The following is a 20,049-nucleotide window of genomic DNA, read 5'->3' on the forward strand; positions in this document are numbered from 1 at the left end:
CTGTGTTAATGTAAAGCGATAGCTTTAGTTGAATAAAACTAGGTGCCATGAGTACAGCACAAAGCTACACAAATTTGAAAACAGTATTTTGGGTGAGGGTATTATAACTTTTTGCAACAGATATTATAGTATTTTAGTAATACTTTTTATCTTGTTTTTATATATCTTAGTGCAATTTGCTTCTTCTACCTTTGATGTACCTCAGTGAGAACTTTTGCCTGATTTCCCGAAGTAGTTATCCTTATTTTAGAATCTTACAATTATGTTCTGAGAAATTAAAGCTATTCCTTCTATTGTGAATTATCTTGCAATTTCCAACAGTACATTTTATTTGCGACTGTGGTGCGTTCACCCTTGCTAGTTTTCTTCTAGTTTTTCACAGCCCTCTCTTGGTTTGGCTAAATAACTTCCTATCACAAATTCCTATGGGTTCACCAGCTTTTTTTTTTCTCCTGGTTGTTGCTACATATGATAAACACAGCACTGCCATTTCAGAAACAAAACTCTTCGTGCTTTGTATTATTAAAATATTAAAAAATGGGGGGGGGGGGGTTTTCTTACCAAGCTGTAACTAACACGCAGCAATTTTTTTAATGGTAAAATTCTAACAAGAATCACCTCCCCGAAGCGCCGCCTGCCGTTACCTCCCCCAGCCTCCCAGCGCACCGACCCGCGCGGCCGTTGGCCGGGCACCTTCCCGCCCTTCGCGCGGCCCCTCGCGACGCCGCGCGCCGCCGCACGGGCCGCCGGCCGCCATGTCTCCGGGGCCGCCGCCGCCGCCCCCCCCCCGCTGAAGCCCTTCATTAAAACTGCCCCTTTTCTCATCGTTTCCTTCTGCCTTCGCTCTTCCGACCGCCCCGTCCCCGGCGGTTTTGAGCGCTGTCGCCCGCTGCAGGCCCTGCCGCGGTCCCCCACCGCCCGCCACCCGTCGTGGGGGAGGCAGGCGGCTGTGGCGCCCCGGAGCGGCCGAGCCCCACCGCCAAGGCGATAGCGGCCCCGCCGCCTGCGAGGCGCTAAGGGCCGCTCCCTGCCGCCGCGCGGGGCTCGGCGGGGCGTCGCGGCCCCGGCAGGCGGCGCTGTGCGGCCGCCGCCATCGCCGCTCGGAAGCGCCCGCTGGCTGCTGGGGGCGGCGGGGCTGCGCCGCGCCGGGCCTGGGCGCCTGCGGCTGCTGTTCCTGGTGGGGTAAAGGGCTCCGCGCTGGGCCGGAGCGACAGCGGGCGGCGGCGCCGGCCCTCGGCGGCGCCATGGGCAAGCGGGATAACCGGGTGGTGAGTAACGCTGCTGCGCGGCGGGGAGACGGCGATGGGGCCGGGCCAGGCCAGCGCCGCGGCCGCCGCGGGGATCGGCCCCAGCAGCGGCGGCACCTCCGGGAGGGCCCCGGCAGGCTCCCGGCGGGCGGCGGGGGGGCCGCGGCGGGCGGGGCGCTGCCTCGGCCTGTGCAGCCGCACCGCTGCGGGTTTGGGGGGTTCGGGTCCCCGTGTCGCCGGGCCTGCGCCGTCGCAGGGCTGGAGGCGTCTCGGGGCTGTGCGGCGTGAGGTGAATCGTTACACGGCGTCGGGACCGGGGGGCTGCCGGTGCCCTCCCGGGGGTCCCGAGTCGCCGGACAACAAAGGCGGGTGGCAGCGGCCGCTCGGCGGGGAGCGGGCAGCAGCCCGTCCCGGAGAGGCCCGAGCCGGCCTGCTCCTCGGGGGGGGCCCTGCTGCGGCGGGCTGGCCCCAAACGGGGCGGCAGGTGCCCCTGGTTCCTGCGGCGGAACCTTTAGTTTCCCTGTCAAATCCTGCCGCGGTCGTAGCTGGTACCTGTTTTGTGATCAGTTCAGATGGTTAAGACACTGGCCTGTTCCTTATTTAAAAATAAATAGATAAATAAATGTTTCCAGTGGGAGTTAGTGCATTTGCTGAAGTAACTCTTGAACACTAACACATATTTTCTTAAACCGAGCATTTAGCTGTACTTGAGCAATTTGAAATTTAGCTTTATGCAGCACTCTGTTGACCTCGGGAGCCTGCTTCAAAAGGCCAAAAGTACACTTCTGCAAACCTGACTGCAGAGCCTAATTTTATGTTATTACTGCCTTCGTCCTTGCTGATATTTTTCCTTTAACTTTTTCCTCCTAGTTAGCCATTCTTAAGACTTTCATTTTGTCCCCCTTCTTTGTCTGTTTCTAGTATAGGCCATGATCTTTTAAGCAGATCCATTCAGGCAAATGTCTTTGCTTACCTTGATGGAATAATGTATAGTATACATGGTGGAAATACACATTATACAAGGGTATAACAAATTGCCTTTAATTACTTTACCGAGGCACCAAAATAATGGAATCTACTGGGGGGGAAAAAATAGTGTTGGACTGCGGGGCCTGGCCTATGCTTAAAATGTTACTGCCCTGTTGTAATGTTTTTGGGTGTGTTTGGGTGTCTATTTACTTATTTTTTAAATTTTTTATTTTGCAGTGGGGATGCACTTACCCATGCTAGTAAACCTTGATTCTCCTAGATGAGGCTCTTTGTGCTATGATGGCTGCTAGTACAGACAAATTATATTCCTTTGCTTCTCTTACATGACTGTACAACTTCCCACCTGTTAACTCCTTCTCATGTCCCTTTTTAAAGACACCATCATTTTGACTGTTTGGAGATGGAAATTAAACTTGTTTTTTCACATCTTGAGAATACTTGCAAGGCAACAATCATTTGTACTGCTTGCCCGTAGAACCCTGGTTGGCTGAAGGTTTCTTGTGCTTTTCATGAGCATGAAAGATAGAAAGCAAATGTCTTTTAACTGCTTGAGCAAACTGCCAAAGGAAGAAAACAAATGTGCAAACAAGCACTTTCTTTGTTGATGGTGCATTTCTGTGCTCTTTCTGGCTGATGAAATGCAGTTTGGCAAAGTCATGTAAAAACTTCTAAGAAATAGTTATCAGTAAAATAATTGTTCTTAAATGAACATGTTTGAAATTTTAAGAACATGTTTTAAGACATACGTTTCCCAATTGCAAAATAAAGAACAATATTCAGTCATTATGTGCTTGTTGCCAGAAAGTTAAAGAAAGTATGCTGCTGAATGGAGGAAGCTTGCTAGCTAATCATCTGGGATCTGTCTGAGGAAGTAGTAAACTAACATTTGACAGTGTAGCCTCTTCTGCAGGTCCAGAGATGTATTTTTTTTTTTATTGCGGTTTAGTTCAAGTCAGAAACTAGCTAACTTTAAGTTAAGAACAACAAGAAATCTTGTTTTTGTGAATAATAATTATGTAAGAAGTTAAAGCTCTCAAATATTTACTCTTGAGTGGTAACCAAAAAGAGTTGACTCAGTTTGCTAATGGTAGTAAGCCAAGTCATGAATTACATTTTCCTCCTTCTTTTCTAGTCTAATACATTAAAATTATCTTTGTTTAATAAAAAGAGTGTTCAAATACTGGTTTCCTGCGTTTCTAAAGGAACTCCTTTTCCACTCAGAAGAAGCTTAATTCAAATGACAAGGTATATATATATATTTTTACTCTGTAAAATAAGAAACCTCATTTACCATTTTATATTATAAAAAATCACAGAATCACAGAATCACAGAATCACTGAGGTTGGAAGGGACCTCTGGAGATCATCTAGTCCAACCCCCCTGCTCAAGCAGGGTCACCTAGAGAAAAATGCTAAAGTAAATAATGTGAATACAGTTCTGTAAGGCTGTAACTACTCGAGTGTATAATATCTGGCTACAAAAGAAGGTGCCAAGCTGAGATTAAACTAGTTTAAATTGACATACTTTAGCAATTACTGGCCCATGCAAGTTAACCTGGGTGTGTGTGTGTGTGTGTGTGTGTGTGTTAGAGAAAAACAAAAACCCCCCAAATGGCTGAAAATGTGACCCTTAGAGTTGCGAACACTTGAATCAAAAAATAGTCCATTTGAAAGCTGCTCTGGTTGCTTCAGCATGGTCCGGCTGATGGCCTATAAGCCACATTTGGCATGGGGAGTGTTTCCTTCGTGCCTGCCGGAGGCTGGAGCCACTGTCTTAGACCAGATGTAGCTGCAAGAGGCAAAGCCGCCAGCCACTTCACCTGCTCACAGGCCAGGCCAGAAGTGCCGTGCTGCTGCGGCTGCTGCTCCTGCTGTGACGAGAATGAAAGGGGAGGCAGTAAGTGTTGCTTTCGACCCTCATTTAACAGCCTGTCTGGCTTGTCCTCTGCTGCTGTCAGGCCAGCTCCCCAGCACAGGAGGCAATTATGGTGGCTGCTGGCCCAGAGAGGGGCAGAGGAGCTGCCTCTTCAGCCCCAGCCAAAGCAGAGGCTGGTGCAGAGGGTGGCTGTGTGCTTGCCTGGCAGGTAGGGGCGAGTTGCTGGGGACAGGGAGAGCAGAGGAAAAGAGGCACCTGAATTTCATCTTCCACAGTGTGCAAGGTGAGACAGTGCTGAACTACGCAATAAGTATTTTTTTTCCACGGGGCCTTTAGCTTATGCATTGTGCAAGATGGATAGCACTTTAGGGATGAGTAAGGGAAGTGTAGTAAAGGCAACCGTTATCTCTAGGATCCCTCCCTGTCCGATGTTGCAGAATTTGGGAACATGGAGTGAATGAGGCAGGAAGAAAAAAAATGTTGCATGATTAAGGTAGTTGAATGTTGCCCTGGGGAAGGAGAACTGGATTCTCTCTTTGCCTCTTCCAGAGTTCCTATGATGCTAGGCTAGTTGTTCAAACCAGACTTTCACAAATGTTCACTAGCTGTGTATTGTGGCATTTTCTGAACTTTATGGTCTGATAAAAAGCAGTACCAGACTTGTAAAAGCCACACGTGCAGCTGCATCTTTGCTTTGAACTTAGTGTTGTACAATGCTAAGAACTCTTTAAAAAAAAAAAAAAAGGAAATCCAATTTGATCTCAAATTGGACAGCCAAAGCTGGTGGATATTTTGACTTTTATTTTTTGTTTCTCATCTCTAAACTGCAGACAGTTGCAAAACATAAGACAAACTGTTTTTAAAGTAAATTGTTTGTGAAGTATTGGGACACTGTAGTGATGAAAGCCCCTGAGAAAATTAACAGGGCAGTCATCAGAGAAGGGCTTGAATAATACGCAGTAAGTAGGGCCTGGTGTGACATTTAAGAATGAGGAGAAATCAAAATCAAGAATGATGTATCTCACAAAGTGGGCACTAAATCCATCTTGTTCCTAAATGGAGCAAGGGTCTAGGGAAGGTGATAGGATTATATAATGAGTTTCTTGTGAAATATATCGCAGGAACACTTTTGATCAAGTCATCTTAATTTTGTCACTTCTGGGATGTTGTGAGCCTGTCTCTTCAATTTTCTTAACACATTTTTCTCATGCTTCTAGCAGCTTTCACGATGATAATTTTACTTATATCTCTGCCTAAGATAAGAACATATCTCCCTTTGCTTGAGCACAATATAAGTGGCGTATCAGTAAATCAGTATAAGAAAAATTGATGAACTGTTTTCTAGCATAGATTTTTTTCATTAATTGCTGCTGTAGATTATGGATCTTAATTTTTAAATTTGATTTCTATAACATACTACGTTTTTTAAAGTGAGTATGAAGAGAATGCACAAACTTGAAATATAGAATGCTTCATAAAATTTGGTTAATAATACTATTACTTTGATCTGTTAACACAGATTATCTTTATTCAAAATACTTCTTTCTTTTTTTCTCAGATAGGCCTCAGGCAAAGGGGTTTCATATATGTATTATTGTAGCAAAGCACCACAGTTCAGTTGCTTTAGTGTTAAAGCAAGAACCTTGTGGGGTATTGTTAATTTATTCAGAATTTGTTCACTCTACTATCACTGATTTTCAGCAGAACTTTAAAGGCCTAAATATAGGCTGTCCCAGAGAGTAAGAGAGCTAAAATTAAATCATTTTCCATATCCCAAGAAAGAATATTTCAGCAATCATAATACTGTATTCAGTTTGCAAAAGTGTTCCTCAGTGGGGTGAATATATATATATAAATATATATAAAAATGTGGATGAGTTTTTGTGGATGAGTTCTTTTTGCCAGTATACGACTCCAAATTTAAAGCATTTTCTTGAGTCTTTCTGTCAGGCTGAATCAGTTTGATTTAGATAAATACTTTGTATTTTTAGAAACAAGTCAGAAATTCTTTTCAGTCTGTGAGAAAGGTTGTGCAAAGAAGGACGAGTTTTTGTGAGTATAGTATAGCTAATGGTTTGTTTGTTTGTTTGTTTGTTTGTTTCATATTCAAGGCTTATATGAATCCCATAGCTATGGCCAGAGCACGAGGTCCTGCCCAAAATTCAGGACCAACAATACAAGACTACTTGAACAGGCCAAGACCAACGTGGTAAGTGGCAATATTTGTCTGCCTTTCTGACCTTTTGAATAAAAGCTTTGTTCTTTCTTACTAAGATGACACAGTTATTTCCTCCCCAGAATGCACAGTAATACATTTTTAAAGATTCATTGTTTCTGGCCAAGATGTTCTTTTCTAAATCTGTATTCAGTCCTCTTTTTTAAAAATGATAACATTGCATTTTGAAAGACATATATCTCATTTGTCTTTAGATATTTGGCAACAGTTCCTCAGAGGAGGAAAGTGTTGGTCCTTCTATCTCTTTCATGAATCCTAATACTTAAAGCCAGCAGATATATTGTTTTTAAACAAAGTCATCTTAAGAAAAACAATATGCTGTTATATTTTTAGAGTGAAGCTTGCCCTACCCAACTGTCTTCTTAAGAAACAAAATCATCACTGCAGTTATTTTTAACAACTTATTTTATGTTCAGTCCATTTTACCTTCTCTAATAAGAAACTAGAGCACAATTTACCTAACTGCAAAGTTAGCTTTAGCTCTTTCAGAGGGATTTAGCTATAGTACTTAGGTTTTTAGGGTTAGGTTACCATGCACATACCATCTAAGATGCTTTCATCACTCTTTCTGGTAGAAGTTCACCTAAAGCTGAACTTCAGAAAAAGCCTACAAAACCTTAGATTTTTGTACCTCGCTGTGTTTCTGTAAAAACACTGAAGAACATATTTTTAATTGTGAAAGTAGAGTAATACTGATTTATCATCTTTCTTCTGTAGGGAAGAAGTAAAAGAACAACTAGAAAAGAAAAAGAAAGGATCTAGGGCTCTGGCTGAGTTTGAAGAAAAGATGAACGAGGTTTGTAATGTGACTAATATCATGTTAATATTTTGTCCTTCCTATCTGATATACTACTTTTCTTCCATTATCATTAACAGCACTAAGTACCCATAATACTTCACTTAAGCTTTTAATGAATTAATATTTTGTTATGTTTATATTGGATGCTAAGGTTACCTTTTAATAATGGAGAGCTACTCTCAGTTCAGAAAAACACTGTATATGTTTTGAAAAATGCTACTGAATAAAATTTGAACTTTTCATAAATGTAAATATAGTTATACAAATGCATATATTTATATAAGTAAACAAAACTAATTCATTTTCCAGTATGATAAACCAAAGTTTCTTTTTCTAATCTTCACTTGTTTAAGGTCACACAATCCAAAGAGGAATATTACTGGGAACTGACATCTTTGGCGGGGAATGTACATATAATACCAAAGTAGAAGTACAGAGAAGGGCCTTGAATGTCCAAACAGGACTATAAAGCACTTCTTCCACTCTTATCCCAAGCTGGCCTCTTTCCATGCTGGTTCCTGCAATAAACTGAGCCATTCTCATATCTGTGTTCAGTACCTACTGGAGATCAGCATGATACAAAAAAGTTTCATTTGTAACTCCTGTTGTATGTGAAGAAATTGGTATAAGATGAATTTAACTGTTCCTGTTCCCTTGGTGGGTTCTGCTGTCTTGCGCTAAGCTTCAAGCAGTAGTCTTCATCATTGTATGAGAGTTTCTGGTTGAAGTCGATTATGCTCCTTCTGTGTTACTGGAAGGACATGGTGCATCTGCTCCTGTTACACCTTTTTGCCCAAGAAGTAATACCAGTGTTTTCATGGTGATGGGATGCTGTTCAAGGAGGATCAGTTTTCAGTGCTCCTTCAGTTTTAGCTCAGTGAGTTTGATTTAAGACCAAATCTTTGAATGGTTGAAAAGATTACAAGTCTTTGAATGAGGTGCCATCTCTCCTAGTTTACTGGCAGATGTCATGCTTTTTTTCAAAACATCACATTAACACAGTCTGTTTATACCTGAAGGAGATTGTGTGCCTAATAAAGCACAGCGTGTTGTTAGAGACCCCTGAGCTAGCTCCAGGTAACTGGTATGCCAAAGTATACAACCCACTGCAGTAGTGTGTAGGTGTTACCTTGGGTCCTGGAAGCATGTTTGCACACAGCACTGTGTCCTGGCTAATCTGCTGCGTCCCTCAGCAGCACTGTTTAGCTAATTCACTATATGCTGACTTGGGGATTTCTGCATCATATAGCATTGCACAGGAATAATCTTACTTAATTCCTGCTATGCCTTTCCCTTCAGCGCAATATATGATTATCATTGCTTTGCCAATACAATACTAATACATCCTTATTATGAGGAAAGGGAGAATAAGAATGCTAAAAAGAAGAAAATGGAGAACATGACATCTCTGACACAGGAAGGGGAAATGGCATGCACATGTTGAAACTAGCAGCCTTTCAGTATAATGGGGCTGGAAATGTTTCAGAGCCCCTGAAAGTGGGATTTTAGGTAGACCTAGAGAGTTTGTGAGGGGTTAAAAAAAGGCAGAACAAAAGGAGTCTTTTATCTGTGCAGTGTGCTTGGCCTAACAGAAACAAGAGCCTTTCTATGAAGGTACACACAATAATTTAATATTCTAATAGTTGTTGACACTGACAGACACCCCCATGCATCAAAGAAGAGCCAGGAGAAATAGTCTTCGGATTTTGCTTCAAGTGACTTTAAAACTAAGACAAAGTACCAATTTTTGTGGCAGAGCGCCCTCCCTTGCTAAAATGCTCTATCGAGAAAACTGTGATACAAATAACAAACATACCTTGGACTTGAAGGCCATCAATTATGGTAAATGGCCATCTATGAAATCCAAATAACTTGAGCATTAAGGTGCAAACTAACATTATACTTGATAATTGAACAAATTTCTATAAAATCAAATGCATCATAGCCTTGGTTTATTTGCGTATGTTGTTTATTTTCTACAAGTTTTATGAAAATTTTATAGCCTCAGATACAGCACAGGATTTCAAAAAGGTTCTCATAATGAAACTTGTAATAATGATCATGCCATTGTTTTGCTTGTTTGTTTTTGTTTTCAGAATTGGAGGAAAGAACTGGAAAAACACAGGGAGAAATTACTGGGTGGAAGTGAGAGTTCCTCCAAAAAGAAAGAGGTAAATTATTTTCAACTTAGTACAGTTTGTGTTGAACTGGATTTATCATCTATGCCGCCTACACAGAATGTCATAAACACATTTTAAAAGTCAGCATTAAAGGACGTAAACCCAAATGCATGACAAAAGGACATGATGCCAAAATAACAATTGTTTTGTTTTGTTTTTAAGAAAAAGAAAAAGGAAAAGAAGAAATCTAATAGGGTGAGCAAAGTTTTCAGTTTTCTGAGCTTTTTTTGCTTTTGGGTTGTTCCTGTTTGTCATTTAAGGTCTCTTGGAAAGAGAGAGTATAGCTCTAATTTTGAATTTATATGCTAAAATAATTGATTTTTATTTGAGAGAGGTGGCTAGTATTCTGTACAAGAAGAATTTTACTTCTGTTTAAATAAAGGGAAATAGCAATAAATATATGTTATTATGTTAAAAATGTTAGTAACTCACGTTTTACAGTTTCATTTAAGAAAACATATGCAAGACCAGCTTCTTAGAAGTAAAATTTCATTTATAATACTTTGAAAATGAAGAGATTTTTAAGGGATGTGTTTAGATGGTCTTCTGACTGTTTGCTAGACAAAATGCTGCATCTCACAAGCTTCACTTTTTGTTGTGTTTGGTCAAGTTGTCTTCATCTTCTTCTTCTTCATCAAGCTCTGATTCTTCCAGCAGTGCATCTGATTCAGAAGATGAGGTAAGAACTAAATTATTAGAACCTGAAATGTTTTGTATTTTCAATAAAATTATGTATTTGTATTGTACTCCGCATGCTAGGGGCTCAGCTGAGGTATTCTTTTCTTTCTTGGCTATTACAAGAATTCCTCTCTCATTCTAGGAGGAAATATGATAGATTTCTGTTTCAAATATAGAAAGAGTGATGAGAGATACACAAACGTTTTAACAAATATATCAAAGCCACTAAAATTGTGGCCAATATTTGTTTAATTTTACATACGATGTACCAACTTGAACAGTAGGAAAAGTTAGACTTGTAAGGATGGAACTATAATTCACTGCGGAGTGAAGGTAACCATTCATGACTGTATCTGTTGGCCAATGTATCTGATTATACAAGGTTGAATCTAGCTGATGAGTTACTGTTTCATCTGTAGAATCAGAGGCTTAATGGGGTTTTAAAAGGAGAATAAATGGAAGAAAACATATGGTTTATTGCTCTGACTAATATGCAATAAAACCCTGAAGTCCTCAGAGATTAAAACCCAACAAGTTAACAGACATTTTGAAAGATACACTTTTAGTCTTGAGATGGTTTTTTTTGGATCTCATATGGTGTCAGTCCTGAACTTTCAAATCAGAGTTAACAGAACTGAAATTTTTGAGCAAGGAATGGAACCTTATCATTGGCATCTTACTGTGAAGGCTAGCAGAGTCTCAGGAATGATGCAGGTGCTGAAAGTAACTTCCTCACATAGTCTTTTTTCAACATTTGTGAGCCAGTGTTGCCAGATAAAAAGCAACCCCAGCATGGCTGTACCATGGGATTAGACAAAGATCATAATCACAGAATGGCAGAACAATTGAGGTTGGAAGGGACCTTTAAAGATCATCTAGTTCTACCCACCTGCTCAAGCAGGGTCGCTTAGACCAGGCTGCCCAGGACTATGTGCAGACGGTTTTGAGTATCTGCAAGGATGGAGATTTCACAAGCTCTCTGGGCAACCTGTTCCAGTGCTCAGCCACCCTCACAGGAAAAAAGTTTTTTGTTAGATTCAGACGGAGCTTCCTGTGTTTCATTTTGTGCCTGTTGCCTCTTGTCCTGTTGCTGGGCACCGCTGAAAAGTCTGGCCTCTCTCTTCAGATATTTAAATGCATTGATAAGATCCTCCCCAAGCCTTTTCTTCTCCAGGCTAAACAGTCCCAGTTTTCTCAAATAATGAGACTTTCAGGCTCTCTTTTCTAGAAAAAAGAGGAATTATATGTGATGCATCAGACAGGAAATGGATAGCACTGCAGAATGCATTTGAATGTCAAAGAATATTTCAGAGAAAAATCAGATTAAGCACTAGCTCACTTTTGTTAATGAGACATACCTAACACATGTTTTGGCAATATATTTTAGAATATTGTTTGAGGACTTGGTTTTCATAAAAATAGTTTTGATGCAATTGGAACTTATAAAAGTTGTGAATATTTATACACACACACATATATATTCATATATATATATATATATATATATATTCAAGAATTTCTTAACCAACGGTATTAATTGTGTTTGGCTGACCTTTAAGCTGGATCCATTTCTGTTTCAGCATTGAATTGTATGTTTTTCAACAGAATCCCCCATCTAAGCCTATTAATGCACAAATAGCATTTTTACTTTTTAGCAAAAATCTTTTTTTAACGCAGAAGAGTTATGAATGTTCTCTGCTAAAAGAATCAGTTATACTGTGCTTTATTCCTCAGACAGCATGATAACACATAGGAATTTTGGGTTTTCTATTCTTCACATTTAATGTAAGGCTTTAATATCTAATGAAAATAAGTTCTTTTTTTTTTTCCTTCTTTCCTAAAATATTTGTGTATAGGATAAAAAGCAAGGGAAGAAAAGAAGGAAAAAGAAGTATCGCTCTTCACGGAAGTCTTCAGCAAGCTCGACTTCTGAGTCTGAGTCAGACAGCAAGGTAAATATGCAGTGTGTTACTCTTGGGAGGCTTTTTGATCTGTGTTATAAAAAAAAATTGTATTAAAAATACAAATATTTCTGACTTCTGCATATGAACATTTTTTTTATCTCCCAAATTTAAAGCCATACATTCTTACTGTAGCTGAGTTGTGCTGGTAACTTCCAGATGCTGTCAGGCATCTAGCTCTATTTGTCACAATGGCTGGCAGAATTAATTTGATCTTTAGAAAATAAACATGCTGTTATTCTAACAATTTTTAGCTATTTTTCTGGATTCAGACATATGCAGTTTTTGTGCTGCTCAAACATTTAGGTTGAATTAACACATTAACACTTCAAAAAATGAAAAAATTCTGTGAACGTCTTGTGAATGTGCTATTTTATTGAAGACCATCAGTGAAAATGAAGATATTGCAGGATATCAGTGATACTTCCTTGCTAAATAACTGTGGACAGAGCAGTTTCATGTTGGAACACTGAGCCTCTCCCAAATACATATTAAATTGAGGGTTTCTTTCTCCTTACTTAAAGAAAGTAGAGCAATGTACATGGCCTGGCTTACTGAATGAACAAAAAAGTGGAAAAGATATGTGAGGCAATCTGTCCTGTTATGTTTACATTTTTTCTTTGTTACAATGGATAGTAGTTATACTTCTTGCCTAAATAATGCAGTGAGTTGTTAAGATTCTGAGCGTAGACTTCATTGAAGGTTTTCACTGGAATACCTGTACCAGTGTGGTATATAAATTATGATGAATCACTCTTTGCATGCCCCTATCAATTCGTGATAATGAGAGTTTGAAAACTCTTTTAATACATAAAAAAAGACAGAGACACCTTTACTGCTGAAATGGGAAGGCAGAAAACTCCAAGGCAATCTCTACTTCCCCTGCCCTCCCTGACCCACCCCCAGGCACAATCAGCTGAGATGAGCACAGATGGAGAATACAGACTCCAGACTGTTGGATGTTAGAGGGGCATGTGGTTACAACAGTGATAGTTGGCTTCCTTTTCAGAGACTACATGTTCTGCTCTCAGCAGGTGCTCTGTTACCTGATTCCATAGAGACCTTTTCACACTGCTGGTTCAGGACATCAGCAGTTGCCTCAAAATTATGTTTTGTTTTGTTTTGTGGGTTTTTTTTCCATGTTGTTCCTGTTAACTGCAAGGTAAAAAGAGCAACTTTGAAGAATGACCTTCAATATAGAGGAAGATGCGTTGGGTCAGATTGCTGTGGGGATTTCTGCTTTTTGCTGAAATATTTTTGTCATAGTGTATTTTTTTCTTTCTATTTAGGACAGCATTAAAAAGAAAAAATCAAAGGAAGACCATGAAAAAGAGAAGGTAGGTCTCCTTTTGAAATACTTATCTCAGAACTGCTTTTTACATACATAATGGAGCTTGATTCTTTGTTTTGTTTTGTTTTTTAATATTGAATGCCTCAATTTACACAAATGGAAACTTACTGTCCAAGACTATCAGAAGATATTCCATACCCGCAGTTTGGGATAGATTTTTAGTTGTGTTCAGCTCCTGTTTTAGTAACTGGTGTTAGTGGAAACTGCTGGATCAATTTCTGTTATGAGGGTGAACAAAAAAGCATCTGATCTGTAGTAGATCAGTGGCATTCTGGTATTTTGGTTTTTAGCTTGAATAGTTGCATTGATCTGAAAATATTTCAGTGGGATGTTTGGTAGGTAACTAGTTTGTTGCTGGAAATTAAGTAACATCAAGCAGAGAACACTTTTATCTAAATGTAGTCGTAATTATATATGTTGTAATTATATTGGCTTTGAAAAATTTACTGAGAAAAATGTATGTGGACAGTATTGACTTTGATGTATCATTTGTCCATTGAATAAGGCAGATGTGTTGATACCATTTTTTCCTTGCTCTGCTTCCAGTTCAGAGTTTCCATTTCCCACCAACTCCTTTAACTTTGAGTAGCTTCTCTTCAAAGAGCCAAGTATCTACCTTAGCGCCTTGATCTTGGCTAACCTGTAACGCCTACTTCCAGGCCTCTTCTGAAAGCAAAGGGTTTGGGGGGACTTGAGGCCTTTTCCTGTCTGAGGGTGCCCAGTCTCTCAAACTGGCTGCATCATTTTCTGAGTGCTTCTGCGAAAAGATTGTAGTAGCTATAATAGACTAGATAGGATAGTTGAGATGTGTGATCACACCTTGCAAAAACGTGTTTAGCAAGAAATTTTTCTTTTCAGTTTCTGGCCTTAGAAATTGAATGGAAGAAAGTAGCTTCAGTTGTGGAATCACACCTGCCTCCTGCCCCTTGCCTGGTCCAGAGCAAAGGTGGCCTGGAAAAAGGAAAAGGAAAAAAGTAACTTGTGAGAGTAATCTCATACAGAATCTAGATTTTAATAATAATATAAAGATTGCCCTTTAAATATACTGAGATTATGTATAAAATGTTGTACAGCTGGCAGGGACAGCTCACCCATTTGGACACAGAGGGAGCTCTTCCTTTTAATTTCATTAGCAAAGCAAGAGTCTGAAGCTGCAGTGTTTGTATATGCCTACTGAGACATCTTATTTACTCAGTAGTACTTCAAAATCATGCAAGACATTATTTTCAAATGTTTACTCCTTCACAATGTTTTTATTTAAAATAAGAGACTATATTGGAGCATTATTTCTCTCACTTACAGAAGATTGTGGTATCCTGGTAACAAAAGAAAGCAATACGTAGAAAAATTATTGTATTTCCACATTTTAACAGTTATTAGACATTTGGGGTAATTTGGTGGTGATGATGAGTAATTAGTTTAATACCTGCAATAGTATCATAACTTAGAATTACCATTTCAATCTAACTTGTAGAGCAGAAGTTTTGTAAAATCTCAAAGGCCTAGCTTTACTAACAAATATAATACTATTTTGTGTAGGATGGCAAAAATCATCGCAGGAAAAGGAAGAAAGCTGATCGTGGTGATGGACCTTTATCATCAGAATCCTTATCAGAATCAGATCAAACAGAGCAGGTCAGTGTGAAACCTCAATTTCAGATGTTATAATGCTTTTAGCTTACTGATGCACCTGAGTGAACGAAACTAGCTTAGATTAATACATTGTTGGAACTCTTTTTGCTCTTAACAGTTAAATTTGAGGGTGCAACACATTCAGAGATGTTCATATTCTTCTCTTTAATAAAAACTTATAGAAAGAATTGTTCAGTACAACTCTTAACACCCACAGGTTATTCTGAATTATATTTCTTCCTTGAAAATTTTCAACTATTTATAGATATTTTAGGATTCAGTAACATCATGCCAACTGCTTGATGGGGTACACTTCACAGGATTTCTCTTTGGTGTCTGTTTATAGACAGGCAGATTTCAGGATTGTTAAAATTATTGGCTGCCTTTTTCATTGGATTAAAAAAAATTGGCCGTAATACTCTTATTCTCACCCTTGTTTAGGTGTTTGAAGACTTTTATTCCTGTAGGATTACAAAATGTCGGACAATGCTGGGTTTTTCATTATGAATTTTTATCACATTATTAGCTTAGTAATTTTACTTGTATCGCTCTGCTGATTTCTTACTCTGCTGTATATTAAAAGCAGAGAGCATTACCAAATTGCATGTTTATAGGATAATGCTTGTTCTAGAAAGTAACATAGATAACCACTGTTTCTTCATGCATTATTGTTCAGCATGTTCTATCTCTGTTGTGCCATCACTCATTTATACACAGCAAAAGCTTGAACTTTTACTTAAAACAACATTTCCAAACCTGCTATCCCATTAAATCTTACTTAATTTTTTTTAGGTGCAAGTGAAAAAGAAGAAAAACAATGAGGAAAAAGAGAAAGCAACAGCAAGTATCCTTCCTATTGTTACTGTAGTTTTAGGATATAAATATACTGTACCTAGTTAATTTTCAATTCCACATTTTTCAGTTATACAAATGTTTTATGGGAAAAGTCTACTGTAGCATGAATCTAAATTCATAATTTCTCCATTTACTTCCTGAACTCACTTTTTCAGTTGTGTAATTAGAAGAAGAATTTGTCCCTGTTTTACCTAAATATATAAATCCCATTTCATATATATCTAAGTTTAACATTTATTGCCTGAAGTCAAAATATGTTTTACTCTGTATCAACCAAACAGAACTATTAAATTCTATATAATATCTGGTGGGCTAGCTGTTTGCCACACAGACTCCAGTGCTGTTCTGCGTCACAGTATTGTGTATAATCCTTCCTTTGTAAGCCCCCTGTACCAGAACATGAAAAGGGCCTTAGGCCACAATCTCTGCAGTGCCTGTTCTAGTATAATTCTTCCCCAGCCGAACAAAAAGCTCTTAGCAACCTGTTACTTCTATTTTGTTGATTTTTCTGTGGATAAAAGTGAGATGGAGGTTCAGCAGTGATTTTCAGAGCCCCAGATTCATCACGTTTACCTGAGATTCCTTCAGTTTGGAGTGTAGTCATTTTGAGATCTGAATTACCCACTGGTGGAGATGTCTGTATCTGTCCCTCCCCACTGACTGTCAGAGAGCCCACAGCAGCGCTGTTCATAACTTGGACACCTCAGTTATCCAGATGAGTTAGTGCAAAGGGAAGGCTTACAATAGTCATCCAACAAATAGAAGCATAGGAGTATCAGTGATATCCCATACATACTTTATGTGGAACTTAAGTTTTTGTTTTTTCCTAATCATGTAAGCTGTTTGCCATAAAATTTCTAGTGACTGTCTTTTTTCCTTAAAAGAATTGCATGTGTGCATAATATATATATATATATAAACAATAGCTTTTATATCTAGGTTGTTTTGTTTGCATTGCATCACACTTACAAGAATTCAAATTGAAATTCTGCTTGCCAAAATACAAGATTGTATCTCTCAGCTTCTATAGCACAGTGTTCAGAATATTAACTTCAGGACTGAATCCAACAGCTTTACTTGAGTGTATTTGTATATACAATTGAGATGATGTTGTTTCATTTTAAATAAGACGTAAGTGCTGGCAGTTCTAGCCAAGTGCACTTGAACTATTTAATTTTGCACTGTAAATGCAAGCATTTATTTTTAAATCTGTAAACATTCTAGTCATTCCCACATATATAAGAAGTCATTGCTTATCAAAGCACTTTCTTACTATTTTCTCAGAAATCTGTAAAACATTGAAATCATGTAAAAGATTAGGAAACAAAATAGTTATAATGATGAGAGGCGTGAAATAGCCAGACTATGATGGAGATAAATTGAAAAGTTGTTCATAATAGTACAAACTACTGGATTAAATATGGACTTTTTCTGGTATTAGTATAACTCAATAGGCTTTTACAGAAGTCTCTTTTGAAATGTTTTTGTATGAATATCCTTTCAGCGCTCTCATTTTTCATTAGATGAACTTAATAGATGGCAGTTTTCTAATACAATAACCTCCATTTTAACTTTTTTTTTTATTTTTTTTAGGATAAAACAAGAAAGAGAAAGAAGCATAAGAAACATGGTAAAAAGAAGAAAAAGAAGATTGCTGGTTCAAATTCAGATTCAGAATAATATTAAAAAAGCAAGACTATCCTTTCAACAAAAGTGCAATGACTAAAGGAAACTTAAACTGTGAAATGATGGCAAACTTTACCAAACTGCATGAGTTTTCCTGTGTTTTAGAAATATTCCTAATATTTCAGAAGCCAGCCAGATGCAGCTGTGCTGGGAAAGACTATTGTTGTTGCCTGCTGCTTAATATATGGGGTACAACTTTTATAAAATTCCAATTAACAATGTTAGATGTTTGAAACAATATGAGATGGTAGTCCAGCTAAGATGTAAAATACTGGAAAATAAGAGTCAACTTTTTAGATACTAAAAGTAGTGTTTTAAAAAGAATTAGTAATAGTCTTAATTTGTAAATCAGGACAAATAAAATCCGAAGTTCATCTTTCAGGTTAATATAGTACATAAACTATTACAAGCTGATGCCTGCTTTTGGCATTTACAAAATGGGAACTTAATGATGACATTTAAAATGCTATCTTTGTAGAAATGTTTAGCATCTGCCCCATTACCATCTTTATGCTTGTGGGAGAGGGAATGCTACCATTTTGGCTAACTGAATAGGGTGCCTTTGCCTTTGATCCTTGCATATCTCTGCTATTTTTAATCCATGCAGCATCTCTGACTCTAGAGAGGTCACAACTATTGTCAGCAGGCTTTCTGAATAAGCAGTTCTGGGTCTCTAAGCATGTGCTTCTGCAGTAAGCAAAAGCAATGACATTTTGCAGCATAACTGACATTAAAAAACTAAAGATTTTACCTCTGCTTCTTTGAAATAGATCTGTGCTAGAAAATGCGCATACTTCATTTAATGTAATTTCGGTTTAATTGAACACTTCTGGCAAACACTGGTTGCTTTAATTCTTTGCTTTATCTTTAGAATTGTTTTGCATGTTTTGTACCATTTTTAAATTAACAAAATACAGGTAATCATTTGTTGTAACCAGTTTTATGAATTATGTTCCACATGCAGAGTTTCATGTATGTATTTAGTTATTCTTAAAATTAAGTTCATTGCTGTGTTTAAATGCACACTTGCTGAAGATATTTAGCATGTAAAAAGCGGGGTTTTGATATCTAACAGCTTCATATTGAAGCTGATTTTACTCTAAGCAAGTTCAGTGGCAGACCTGTTACGTGATGTCTTGTTATATAAAAATACTGCCAGAATCTCATTAAAGATACTGTTTAAACAATTTGTATTTATATTTTTGTACTTGAGGGCTACAGAATGTTTACCTAAATCATAAAGCTATTTTACTTTAAATAAGTTCCCTTAGGAAATTAAAAAAAAAAGCTTTTAAATTAAATGTGCACACATAAAAAGCACAAGCAACCATTGGATTTTAGTTTTTACATGAAATTCTCATTATGTCGTCCATTGAAGTACTCATTGCTAGGCCTCCTGTGTTAGCCATTAACAGCTGCTCTTCTATTTGGAGTACTAATGAGCCACCTCTGTTTCATTGCACAGGTGCTAACTTCTAACTTACCTCTGTTGCACACGGATGTTTCAAATATGTTATTACCAAGAATTTCAATACCTTAGTTAACTGATTATTAGTCTGAAAACCATAACTAAAAACTGGGTGAAAAAGATAGTTAGTATTGCCATTCTACAGTGAAACTGACTTGACTTCAAGTAAGTTCTTAGAAAAAGACAAACACTGACTTGCAGCAGTGACTTTTCTGTCCCTCTAAAACTATTTTGATCAAATATTTTGTACAGTTAGGCTTGACGTTACTGATTTTGGAGATTGTTGCATCATTGAGGTTAAAATAAAGGCAAAATGCAGTGAACAGTAGGGGTTTGATTTGGGGTTGTTTTTTTTCCTAAGTTGTGGTGGTGGAGTTCTGCTAAAAGGAACCGGTAATGAACCGTATGATAAATGCTCTGCTCTGTGTGATGCCTTATTTGACTTCTACACAACTACCTGTGTCAGAAAGAAATAAAAGTGGAAATGAGTGCCCCAGTCTTCCAAATGCATGAGCAGGTATGTAATTTTAATTGTGTAAATACAACTCTTTGTTCCTGTCTATCTGTGCGATTTGTCTAGTCAAATACTGTTTTAACATTTTGAAGTAGTATAGTTACTTAAGGGGCATACCACCTTTGTCAGTTCATAGCAAAGCTTCTTTAATATGGCCAATGAAATATTTCAGTTTTCAGTACATTAACAAATACATTGTGAATCCTCTTGCATCTTTTTTTTTTTTTTTCCTTGAAGGAAGAGTGAAGTCTGATCAAAGCATTTCAGCTTTCTTGGTCTGTATATGAGAAGGTAATGTTAGTCGCAAGCGAAGGCAGAGCTCTTTGCTAGTTTTCCATTTGATTTGGGGTCACTGATTCTGTGCAAAGAAACCTGTACTACTGTGGTGGGGATTTTGATGTTTTTGGTTGGGATCCACAGGGGAGGAAAGCAGAACAGGCCAGCATAAAGAAAAATTGTAAATAGAGAACTTCTCAGTACACAATAAAGTAGGGGGGAAAAAAAGGTACAAGACACCTAGATGAATGTTTTAAGTTTGAGCAGTGGGAGAAAGTAGAAAATGAACAATGTGGATAT

At 38.3% G+C, this 20,049-nt stretch overlaps 1 protein-coding gene across 3 annotated transcripts; it reads left to right on the top strand.

Annotated features, from left to right (window-relative positions):
* The first annotated feature begins 1,091 nt into the window (after nt 1-1,091).
* Nucleotides 1,092-19,287, top strand: FAM133B (family with sequence similarity 133 member B). 3 transcript variants are annotated; one of them, XM_067291693.1, is made up of 11 exons: nt 1,092-1,268; nt 6,225-6,322; nt 7,067-7,145; nt 9,245-9,319; nt 9,491-9,523; nt 9,939-10,007; nt 11,863-11,958; nt 13,257-13,304; nt 14,858-14,953; nt 15,743-15,790; nt 17,399-19,287. In XM_067291693.1, the coding sequence occupies exons 1-11, from the start codon at nt 1,245-1,247 to the stop codon at nt 17,483-17,485; spliced, it is 753 nt and encodes a 250-aa protein (XP_067147794.1). In that variant the 5' UTR covers nt 1,092-1,244; the 3' UTR covers nt 17,486-19,287. The 3 variants fall into 3 exon arrangements, with proteins under 3 accessions (XP_067147794.1, XP_067147796.1, XP_067147795.1); XM_067291695.1 differs by having other exon boundaries at nt 15,743-15,794; nt 17,399-17,480; XM_067291694.1 differs by lacking the exon at nt 17,399-19,287 and adding an exon at nt 15,961-15,983 and having other exon boundaries at nt 15,743-15,794.
* Nucleotides 19,288-20,049: the final 762 nt, after the last annotated feature.

This window comes from Apteryx mantelli, chromosome 2 (assembly GCF_036417845.1).
Source record: "Apteryx mantelli isolate bAptMan1 chromosome 2, bAptMan1.hap1, whole genome shotgun sequence".
In the NCBI taxonomy this organism is placed as follows: Eukaryota; Metazoa; Chordata; class Aves; order Apterygiformes; family Apterygidae; genus Apteryx; species Apteryx mantelli.